The following is a 12,175-nucleotide window of genomic DNA, read 5'->3' as shown; positions in this document are numbered from 1 at the left end:
AAAAAGCAGGAAAAAAAAAAAAAAAAAAGCCCTGATCTAGGCAGACTGATGATAAACAAAAATATTACCAAAAAAATGGTAGTTTTACTTTTCTAGGTTGAAACGCTTGATTCTCTCAAAAGCGGCGAGTCTTACGCATCTTATTACGCAGGGGAAAACACAGGAGTAAATAGCAATGACAAAATAATTTGTTTTCACTCCACATATTTGGAAGAGACAGCCCTTCAGAGCTGCATTGAAATCATCTTGGCCAGCTTATACTTTCAGTGTCACATTTTTGACTACACCAATGTTACTCCACACTTGTTTCTGCAGAGATTTTAAGTCACAGACTCTCACGAACAACCTCTTCTAGAGATGCCACAAGGGAACCTGATAAAAAAAAATTAAAAGGGTTTCAAATAGGCTAACTTAAAATAGCAGTCCCAAAGATTGGCAGCTTAAATATTCTGTTCTAATTTATCAGAAGCTTTCTTCAGAAAAAAAAAAAAAAAAAAGAGAGAGAGAGAAGAGAGTTTTGTTCCCTTCAGGAGTCTCCACAGCTCCACAGGGGTGGGCAGTTACAAGCCTATACCCCATGGATAATGCAGTGAAGGCTGAGTTCAATAGGAAAGACAAAAAAAAAAATCAACCTTCAAATACTTGCATCAATGAAATACTCCCTCCTGTAAATCAGACCTTGTCTGGAGAAGGGGAAAAGGCAGTCATTAGGTGTAGAGCAGCCCTCCGAGAGCCTTGTCACTACACTCAAATGCAGCACTGATGACTTTGCTGCAGAGTTTAGAAGCACAATTCAGGGGCTAGATGCTGTAGCACAACTGATAAACCCTTACAACTAAGTAGTAAAATCACTTACAGAATACACTTTCCCTACAGAGCAGCTGATAATTCATTGTTCATTGACTTCAAATCATGACTTCTTTTTTTGTTGCTCATTCAGGTGTTAAGACCTCGGTGTGAGAACAATGTTACAAAGTTCAACAGTTTGCTGTGCAGGAGGTCAAACAAGGCAAGCAAAATAGCTCTAAGCATTTAAAGAAATCATTTATTGCACTTTTAGGGTTTATAGCTGTCTTGACAAGAGAGTTCTTATATATAAGAAAGATAAAATACGAACCACTACATTCCTATGTCACAGGATGACAAGTATCTCCTATTTCAAACAAAATTTTGGACTTTCCTGTGCAACAGTAATTTCTGTGTATTCAGCTTTGAGACACAACTTTCTTGGAAGGAACTAAAAAAAAAAGTAAGTAATTGAAAACTTAACACAAAGTCTCCGATGGCACACAAGTGTCACCACCACCCTTGCAAACAAGGCAGCTGTTTGGGATTGCCCTGTCAATCAGAAGGAAGTTTAACACACTCTAAACAGCCCAATGCAAGGCCCCATACATTGGCAAGGGAAATTAAAACCACAGTAAGTCTTTGAATGCATATTGCACATAAACTGATGGGCTTTCTGAAGGTTTTAAAAAAGGTAAAACTAAAATCATTGCCTCTAACCTTACTTTTGACATGCATATTCCTAAATCATTGATTTTTTACTGGCAGTGTACATCTGTATTCAGAGTGTATATATTTCACAAGGAAAAGCCAGAGGCATGCTCCTTCATAACTCTAATCTTTGCTGACAGAATAGCATCAAGAATTATTTGCTCTGTAGTATGAATTAAATCAATAATTTGTTGGCACAGCTAGGTTGACATCTGAAATTAAAAAAAAAAAGTAATAAAAGTAACACCCCCACCTTAACAACTTTATGCCAAAAGGATATTTTTTGAGCTAGTTTTGCCGGGTGAAACAGCTGACAGAAGAAAATGAGAGTCACACACACACACCACCAAAACAACCAAACACCCACACACGGCAATTCCAGCAACATCTGGAGTCAACATCATTAAAATCTTCATATTAACCATAAGAGCAATAAGTTTAATGCAATTACAACTTTATTAAGGAAAACAATACTCATAAGTGAGGACTTAATTTCATTCTAGAGAAAGTTCAGAAAAAAAGATGTTTATCAAAGTAGAAATTGAACAGTGTAAATACATAGAAAAAGCACAAGAGCAAACGGAACCGGTAACAGTATAAAACATTGTGGAGAATTTCTGACAGTTTAGTTTTTATTTTATAAAACAATTTTCCACAGGTGTTACAAAATTTAGTGTTGTCGCATGACAGTTAGTCATACAGTTTTGAGAAAATATACCATTTTTGTGCTTTCTGTCCTACATGGTCAGCGTTTGCTATGGTTGTAAACATCAATAGTTAAGACAAATGTGTGTATCAATGTCCTCCTCCTCCTCAGTTTTGAGAGTCAACAACAGCAACAGTGATCTTGCCTTCATTAACATCATTAAGTACCAAAAGCAAAAACCATTTTGAGAAATTCAGAGGATTTTTCAATCTCTTAGTACACAGCAGAAGTGTACAGCCTTCAAATGTGCACGTTTTTCCACCAGGCAGTTTCCAGAACATGAGTTTCAGACCGCACGTAAGCAACAGGGCTCTAAGCCTCCAAATGCATTACAGGCACAGCTGCAATCTACCCACACGTTATGACTGATTCAGACCTGTCCTGCACCTAGCTGGAAGCCATCCCATAACAGAGTGTCCCCCATTTCCCAAACTTACACATTAAGTATCCACACAAAGCCCAAGACTATTTTTTTAATGCAATTTCTTAAAGTCATTTTAACTCTGTGCAGAAATCTCTCCCTTGGGTTTTGCAACAACTCACAAGCAATCTTATTACTGTAAATACTAAACAAGACCACATTGTTCACATCAGCACAGTAGAACCATCTCAGATAGCACCAGTATTCACAATGAACTTCATCACATCAACCAGAGCAAAAGTCTGAAATGATGAAACCCCCCCTCCCATTTTCATGTACAGAATCTCAGTGGTATGGAAACAGACACCCACCACCACCCATTTCCATTTCTACTGTATCAGTAAAGTCAGCTGATCCCAGACACGCACATTTCATGTTAAGGCTGATTGGCTACAGTTATCTGTACTACAAAAAAAAAAAAGTGATTAAGCAAGTTGACCAACAACAAAGCTTTAAAAAAGCACTTTCTGGTAGAACACCAAACTCTACTGATATGGGTGTCCAACATCATAAAAGTCAGCCTTGAGTCAAGTGGTGTAGGCAACTGAGCAAGGACTTTGTGAAGGAAGGAGCCTTGTGATTTAAAACACAGATGTCTCTTTGCAGTAGAGTGCACACAGCAAGTATTTCTGCCCTGAAGGACATTAAGATAGAAAGCTAGAGGGCTTTAAAGATGCCCATCACACTTCCTGTCAAGCAGATAACCAAAGCTGATATCAAAACTTAACAAAAAGAAGTTTTAATGGCAAAAATGGTACAATGGTATAATCTAATTTGGATTGAAACTGGTCAAGAGGTAATATTCATATACTGGGTTACCCCTCGATCATATAAAGTAAAGTATTTTAACAACAAGATAGAAGAATATTTTGATGCTAAACTTGGCAATAGCCTGAATACAACTACTGATAAGTGAGTAAGAATCTAAAACATTTTGTTCTGACAGAGAAGAGTTATTTTTAAATCAAAACTGCTTGTAGATGAAGTGACAAACCCTGAGTATTTTTCACATATTGGCAAGAATATGGTGAATCTCTCTCTCTGTCTGACCTTCATAAGAACAGAATGCAACACCAAAGGGCAACATAAACCCTAGTGGCAGTCTGGTAATCATGCATGTCTTTGCCATCTCCTTTTGAGTTCCCTTCCTTTATGGGCACTACTCCTTAATGCCTCATAACTGTGCTATGCAGTCAAATAAAGCTTTGTTCTTCTCTCTTATTGAATCAAAGGCTGCGGAGCTGGAATTATAGCTTTAAAAAGGTGCAAGTGTAGGGGGAATGCATTTAAGTTTACCCACTGTGTATCGGTAGCGAAAGAAGCAGTTTCAGAGCCTAAATTTCCTAATTCCAAGTGGTTGTGCTCACAACAGTCAGCTAAAAGGTTCCATCTAGCTAGTGTACCAATCGAAAAAGCACTATGCAACATGCCCAAATCTTGTGTTTTTCCAGGGAAACAGCTGGAGAGTACTACAGCTGTGCAAAAGCTTGCTAAGGAGTAAGCAAAAGGCTTTCTTTTTTTTTGTATGCTTCAGATTAGGAAGAGAAACAGAGGAGTCAAATTCCATTGTGTTGACTGCTGATAACCCTGGAATGATTATCCAAGTTAAGAGAAATTTCCCTGAGAGAGAAAGGAGAGATATTGTATGCTATACTTGTAGAGTTTTCCAGGAACACCCATAGATATAAAAGCTAAACAAATATTGGAATGTGAAAGGCATTAGAGTTGCATTTCCATTGCTCTTACACAAAGGAATTCTGTAAACATTATCAAAGTCCTAGTAAAACGCTAACATGGGGTCTTCTGACAGCTGTAAATTAGGCTTTGAACCTACTCACTAATAAAAAAAAAAGTCACATAACTTATTAGATATTTGTCTTCAGTCAGAGTCAGGGAAAACATCCATACGCATTCTTTAATTCCCAGTCTCTCTTGGGCCTTGAACTAATTCTTTCCTTTAAGTAACAGTCAACCTAATGATTTCAACACTAACTTCCAAATCCTAGGAAAAAAAAGCACAGGGAAATAGCACTTGAGGAACATCATCCCACATAACAGATCCATCCCAACATAGTAATGTCATGTTTTCAAAACGGCATTTTCTGTTCCAATGGCCTGTAAGAGTAACTCTTACTTTCTCTGGATTCCAGCTGGCTAGAGTTCCTCTTTTATATCACCATCCAAAAAAAAAAAAAATTTAAAAAGGATCCTGACAGGGAGTGGTACTATGTTTTATAAATTATCAGAAGGACAATTAAGTTTAAAGTTTAGAATTCGTTCAGCTTCTAGTAACTTTCTGAAAGCTGTAGAATTATTTGGCTTCACTGTGGGCTTATATTTTATTGTTGAACAGAACTAGGTTTGTGCTGCATTAAAGTCTTTGTGGCACAAGTCTGGGACACACTTGCTATGCAAATGCAATACAGTTAAATGACTAAACACTAGGTAGATCTAGAAAGAGGATTCAATTCATACTAAAGTCCACTGGATAATTATCTTCACAGCCATCAGTTCCAGCAAGACAGTTTGGTAATAGGAAAGGCAAGAGCAGTTAAACAATATCCCACCTAGCAGAAGCAGGAACCTGTGTTCAGATATTAAACAGCTAACTACTGAAATGGTTAGGGAGTAAATGATTACATATAGCTCAGAAGATTAAGAGAATGGAGAGTGGCCTTGGAATTTGGATACTGACCATTTGGCATTTGTTTGAAGCTGGCAACTAGATTGCTGCACACTTCTTTTGCTAAAACAGGCAATAGAAAGTTGTATTTTCTCCACAAAGTGGAAGAAATTCACTAGTGTATGAGAGTGCTTTTGGAGAAATGAAACTGATTTCATTTACAAAAAGATACGTTGAAGTTTTAACTTATTCATAAATTCAGAAGAAAATGTCTTCTCCCTGCCCCAGACTTGCTTAAACACTAACCCACTTATACCTTACCAAGAGAGTTTGTCCTTTGAGAAAGGACATACACAAATCCTTTGAGCTCACCTATCGTGGTCCCAGCTTCACACTGCTTCTATGCAACAGCTGGGGAGAAGAGAAGCATCTCACTTCAAGCAAAAGATTTCTGTTTCTTAGCTTGTATGCACTGCCATTATCTCGAGTCAAAAAGAACTCAGGTTCCTTGCAACTAAAAATTTGCTTAACCTTACTTTGAAAGTGCTTTTCCTATGGGAACAAGATTTTTGCAGATGATAATGTCCCTTCCATATATTTTAAGGAAACACTTTTGGTCTAAACTGAAAATGAAATAATTCATTAAAGAATCAAACATTTCATAAATACATACTCCAAAACAGTATTTTCATTTAGAATTAGACCTTTTAGAAATACCATAAGCCTAAATTCTTGCAAGAGGCACAAAAAGAGAGAAAACTCCAATATTCCATTATTCAATATAAACAGTGCAATGATTAAGTGATGTAAGGCTATCAAAAAAAAGTTCTTTGTAAGAAAAGAGCTAGCAACTGATCTTTTTCAAGAAAAAAGTAATCCTCTAGACTGGCATGGTCCCATCAGAGTCAAGGTCACCTTTTTACAGACTTCACACATTACTTTGCTAACTTTGCAGAAACAAATTCATGATTTTACATGAGGATTATCATAAATTCTGGATCTCTGCCCAGTTTTTCTGCCAGACAGAACTTCATCACATGGGCGCTCTGTCCTACAAACACCATTGCTTACAAAAACAAGCAATTGCATACACTGCTTTTATCACAAGGAGCCTCTAACAACAAGCTGAAAGGCACGTGTTTAAGACAGATTTAGGTAATTACATACACAGTGATCTTAACATAGTTCTACTGTGCTTCCTAGACCTCTGCGAAGCATCCAGTATTCCTCTCAGGACAGACAGACAGACACACATTTCTTCACAGCATCCCTACAGGCAGGAGAAAGAAAAAAACGATCACCTCAGTTTTGCTTCCTGCTGAGACTCGCTCCGTGCTGGTATTGCACCACTGACTCTCACACCTCCGAAGATTAGCTGACCATGTATTAATTGTGCTCATATACTTTGCATGCCTACATGAACGTATTAAAGACAAGCGGGTCTGCTCATCCTCCACCCACCCAACCGCAGTGGAAGTGAGGCCTGTCTCATGGTGGTGCACTGGGGAAACAGGGGACTGATGAAGTAGGACAGACTGTGCTCAAATGCTGTAATAGTGCTCACAGGGCAAGGGAGTGGTAAGGAAAAAAAAGCAGTACAGAGCAGAATACACTTGTTCAGTAGCATTTTGGACCAGCATTTAGAAGACAAACCTTAAGTTTTGCATATGGTCAGCACACTTACATATTTTTATAGGAAGCTCTCTCGTTTTGTTACATTTAAATTGTGTTCCCCCACTAGAGATGATGCTTATTCCTATTTTCAGGTACCTACACACATTTCCACCTCCTACATCACCATGGAAAAATTTAAAGCCACACGTTACAAGCTTCTATAAACTAGTCTTCTGTATCACTAAACTTCAAGACAACAAAAAGTAATGGAGTGGGGAAGCTTACCTTGCAAAAGGTATGAAGGAAATGCTGTACCTAAGAAGAAACATTTTAAAAAGTTACTCTTTGTGTCAGATTATATTGGAGTCACAAAAAGAATAACCTGTGTTGCTCTGAACAGAGAGCTGCGAGATTTACAACCAAAGTGAAGTTCTGACTTTGTGAACAACAGCATCCTTGCAAGTAACCTTAGCTCAAGGGTTAACTAAGAGGGCATGTTATAGAAGCATGCTAAACGCAATTTTCCTACCCATGATATTCTTCAATGCTCCCACACCTACAGGCAGATTGCTTTTGAGGGCTGGCTAGATGTTCATACCAGCTCCTGAAGTAATCCAGGAACATTATACAGAGCATTTGGTAACTTAAAGAGAACTGATGCTTAATTTGATTGTCACATCTGGGTCATTTGACAAGACAAGTTCAGTCTCTAAAAGCAGAATACCAAACAGTAAGCAACATATGGATTAAAAGACAAAAAAAAGTTTTACCTCAAGCTCACAAGCTCACAGAAATCAAACGCATTCAAAGGCGCTTCTTCCAGAAGCAGAATGAGAGAGCAAAGAGCAGGAACAAGTCAGCCCTTCCTAGATGCATTGTCTCGCATCTAGGTGGAATGGTGAGATATAATTCTCCATCCCTTTAACTCATGCAGGGTCAAAATCCACTCACAATCCCACTATTGATGTTAGATGTAATAGAAATCAGAGCGGGGTAGGCAGGTGGGGGAAATCACTTACCATGCCAAGGCAAAAAATTGTAAGATGCAGAAAATGAGCACAAGTCCTTTTTTAGCCCACTGAGGGAGAAAGGCAAGGGCAGAAACACAACAATCAGTGAGACAACCATGTAAGAATCTCATTTTTAAAAGATACTCCAGTTATATATACACATACAGGACTCAAATACTCACCCAAAAAGCAGAACATAGTGTTAGTACGAGACACAACTAGAAGAAAACAAACAATTTCTATTAAACATACAAACAACTCTCCAGTTCTTACAGATGTCATTACACTGTAATACGTTCCTTCACAGATACAGAAACAGATTATTTCATTTCTTAGTTTTATCCATTCCAGTATAAGAGTTCCCTTTATTTAAAATGCTTGCACTATTACATTTGTTAATTAAAGCAATGAGAAAACACCAGCCTGATATCTTAAGAATATAAGCTCATGACTGCAAAGGAACAAGAGCATGAGGCTCCCACAGCTCTTCTGCAACATCAGCAGGTTCCTGCTCCTTCCTACACAGTTCTTGGTGGGCTAAGCATAGACCACACTTTGTCTTTTTGCGTAAGATTTTTCAGTTACAACTCCAGTTTTTCTGCCTCTGTACGTGCCACATTTCCTGTTGACTCTCAAGGCTACCACAGTGCTGAAGATAAGTAATTACTGAATTCTTACCAATTAAAGCCACAATACACTTTCAAGTACTTTCAGCTATCACTTAGTAGCATTCCTGCTTAATATGTAGTCCAGCACAGGCAGTGTGTTCTTTCTTCATAGCTACATTGTGTCTTTACTACAGTTAAAATCTTGGGGACTAGTGGTCCATTTTGGATTATTTCCTGTTTTAACACTAGGTTTAACAGAAGATGCCTTTTAGCTCAATTTTTCATTTTCAGTTTAAGATGTGGCAGTTTATTTCGCTATGACAAATGCTGACACTTCACCTTCCTTCATCAATGTCTAACTCAGTCTGCTGAAGCAGATGTACGAGTGTGCTGCTAGATTATGATGTACATTTTTCTGCTTGAGTAAAAACAACAAAAATATTTAGTACTACATATGCAAGACAGTAAGTAGTGCATGCATTGCCAAATCATACACTTCACCTCAGCCATGATTACTGACATTAAATGTAGTTTTTCCATTAGTTTTAGGGTAATGGTTTGTGTGTTGGTCTACATACAACATACACCTAACACCTGGCCTTACTCCAATGAATGTTCCAGACATACTCTTGATTCCAAGCATCCTAATTGCATATGAAACAAACACACACTACGCACTAGGCTCCTTGGCTGCTGCTAATCTGTGAGCATAGACAGTCAATTTCTTAAGCTGTATCTGTTTCCTGTTGCCTCTTTGGATGTTTAAAAATAAACTAGGCAGCACTGATACCAAGCGAATGCTCTGAAGACATTCGCACTGAAAAGTTGGGAGGACAGTTTCAGGCAAGTTAAACCACCTTCCAGATTTTAGACTCTCCAAGAGAAAGTGTGAGAGTTTAAGAAACGTAAAAGCACACCCACTTTCAACAAGAAAATCTTAGAATTAACAGCAAACACTGTCCCCCCCAAAAGGTTGCCCACAATTCCCATCTTCTGAAGACGATGATAACTCAAAGAGCTGACTTCAGTTGAATGTTGAATCGGCAGTTTTGAAACCTGATGCTATCAAACAACTGGGATGATGTTATTTTTAATGCAAGGTCACAGAGATTCCCCTTTGCTTTGTCAGAAATGACTGTTTTTATCAAGGTGGAAATACCTACACAACTCTTTAGAGCAAGTCATATAGAAAATAAAAAATATATATATGCAAAATAGGAGATGTCTCACAACCTCCATGATACAACTTTTTAAAAACTATTTTCCTGTCTTTCATCTTTTAAGAAACCTGAAAATATGATGTGATCTCAAGAACCCTAAAAAGGTTTACACATGATTTACACACAATTGACACATGGCAGCTACAGACACTTAAAGCTCGTTTAGTATGACAACCTGGCTTCAATTCAGTCTTTCATAATAGGAAAGTGGTGGTGCTACAAGCACCTTTTCACTATAACAGAAGTACAGGATATACAGGATGAACAAAAAAACCCACCCGCAAACACATCTTGAAACATAGTTAGATTATTGTACATGAAAGCACTTTTGAGGGGAAACTGTTTACAAGTTAACGAGTTAAAACTGATCCCTTTGATACTTACTAGCATAACAACAGTAGCAATCAAACGGGTAGGCTCAAACATCCTTTTCAATTGCTTCATTGGTCCCATAAGAAAGAGAGTGCTGAGGAAAGAAAACAAACAAACAAACAAGATGAACATAAGACATAAAGGCAAAAGTGAAAAAGTGATACTAAATAAGATTTCTGATTAAGGGGAGTTACTTTTTAAGCTTGTCTGCTGTCATATAGGGTACCAGCACACTATGTCATTATGGTAGTCAGTGCATAACAAAAGGAACAGGATATACGAGACAAGACTGATTCCTGTTCTTCTTTGTCTAAGGTATTTATTCTATAATTTTATGTTAATCATAACTGAAAGGGTGTGATTAAGCAGAGCAGAACTATCAGGCTAGAAGCATAGGTCAAGGTCAGCTTCAGCTAGATCATTCCTGACAGATGCTTTTTTAACTTGCTCTTCAAAAATACTAGCCACAGAAGCTCTGCATGGATTGACAGGTAATCCGTCTCCATTCCTCTATCATAAATGGTCGTTTTGATGCCTGTATCTACCCTCTGATCCCTCACCAGATTTGCAGCCCTGATGATAGATACTGCATAAATTAAACCAGGTGAAAGTTTTATCTAAAGTGGTGTTTCTATTGCATAAGAAATTTCTCATGCGTAGCTGCTATATTATTTCCAATTCCATTCCTTGTACTTTCTAACATCTTGTTAAACTTCCTCAATCACAGAAAGTTTAGCAAAAAGATAATGACCTATGTAGGCAAATATTCACATACAAACAAACACAACCTTTTTTACTACTTATGCACCTGCTCCAGTTTCTCACCTTTATTATGGAATTAATACGAATAGATTGTTACCTCCCAATAGACGCGATATTCCCCAACGTATAAAATGCTGCAAAGAGCATCAGCCCTTTCCCTGGTATCCAGATCAGACAACTACCCTAAAAGGGAATATTTAGGAAGGAGAAAAAAAAAAAAAGATTGTTTTTATTTTGCAAAAGAAACACAAAGTGTCATGACATAAAAGATGTTTCAGAATACTTAAATTCAAACTGCAGAATCAAACACACACGGGGAAAAAAGCAAATTGCATTTATTAGCTTTCTTATTGACAATTCAAGGATTGTATCTAACCAGGATTGAGTCAGGTGTCTTCACAGAGACTCAAAAAAAAAAATCAGCCAGTGTGTAGCAAGTTACCAGGGCTCCCAAAACTCAAGTATTGGGTCAGATTTGGCAAAAAGTCCTTACCAAGACAGAGAACAGGCATCCTATTGCAAAACAAGCAATGAAGCCTTTCACTCTGGTGCCCCAACCTAGCGAAGTCGCATCGATAACCTAGAAGCGAGGAGGGGGGGGAAAGGCCAAGTTATTATCACGTATTTACGCGATTTTGCCCCGTATTAAGTGCCCGAACCTCTCCGAAGACGCCGAAGCTCGACCACGGAAGCGCACAGGCACGCTCTCCCCCACACGCTCTCCTTTTCGGGCTCGCTGCACCGGGGGCCGGGCTTCCCCCGAGCGCCCCGGCGGCGGCACGGGCCATGCGGGGCGGCGGTGCGCTCCCCGAGCCGCCGCGGCGGCCATCCCGGGCCAAGCGCCACCCCGCCCGCGGGCCGCCATCTCGGGGCGCGGGGTTCAGGGCCGGGCCGGGGCCGAGGCAGCCTCCCGGCGGCCGGTGCGGCCCGACCCGCAGAGAAGGGACGGCAGGTGCGGGGGGAGCGGGGCGTTACCTCGGCCAGCCTGCCCTGGTCGTCCGTGTCCTGGCCGCTCAGCACCCGCTTCAGCTTGTCCATGACGCCCGGCTCGGCCCGGCTCTTCCCCTGCTCGGGGACTACGAGCCCCAGCATACAACGCGCCGCCGCGGGCTACCTGCGCTCGGCAGGTAGGGGAGGGCGCGGGGCCTGCTGGGGGATGTAGTCCTCGGGAGGGCGCCAGGCGGAGCCGAGCCCGGCGCACCCGGGCCTCGCACTAGGCCTTAATCTGTTAAACCTTCCCCCCCCCCCCCCCCCCCCCCCGCTCTTAATCTGTTACTGGGAAACAGGGAAGCTTTTAGACATAGTATTAGTACATACATAGGTACAACTTCCCCCACTCCAG

The 12,175-nt window shown here is 39.9% G+C and overlaps 1 protein-coding gene across 4 annotated transcripts; it reads right to left on the bottom strand.

Moving 5' to 3' along the window:
* Nucleotides 1–1,934: 1,934 nt before the first annotated feature.
* SFT2D2 (SFT2 domain containing 2) lies at nt 1,935–12,044 on the bottom strand. Of its 4 annotated transcripts, none has more exons than XM_080566560.1 (8): nt 11,809–12,037; nt 11,327–11,413; nt 10,931–11,016; nt 10,084–10,165; nt 8,054–8,089; nt 7,881–7,939; nt 7,147–7,176; nt 1,935–6,517 (listed from the first exon to the last, which is right to left on the bottom strand). In XM_080566560.1, exons 1-8 carry the CDS (start codon nt 11,923–11,925, stop codon nt 6,478–6,480), a joined length of 537 nt encoding a protein of 178 aa, XP_080422686.1. In that variant the 5' UTR covers nt 11,926–12,037; the 3' UTR covers nt 1,935–6,477. The 4 variants fall into 4 exon arrangements, with proteins under 4 accessions (XP_080422686.1, XP_080422684.1, XP_080422685.1 ...); XM_080566558.1 differs by lacking the exon at nt 11,809–12,037 and adding an exon at nt 11,531–11,739; XM_080566559.1 differs by lacking the exon at nt 7,881–7,939 and having other exon boundaries at nt 11,809–12,044.
* Between the last annotated feature and the right edge of the window lie 131 nt (nt 12,045–12,175).

Source organism: Anser brachyrhynchus (assembly GCF_964034855.1).
Source record: "Anser brachyrhynchus genome assembly, chromosome: 1".
In the NCBI taxonomy this organism is placed as follows: domain Eukaryota; kingdom Metazoa; phylum Chordata; class Aves; order Anseriformes; family Anatidae; genus Anser; species Anser brachyrhynchus.
This window is presented reverse-complemented; position numbering and strand designations above follow the sequence as displayed.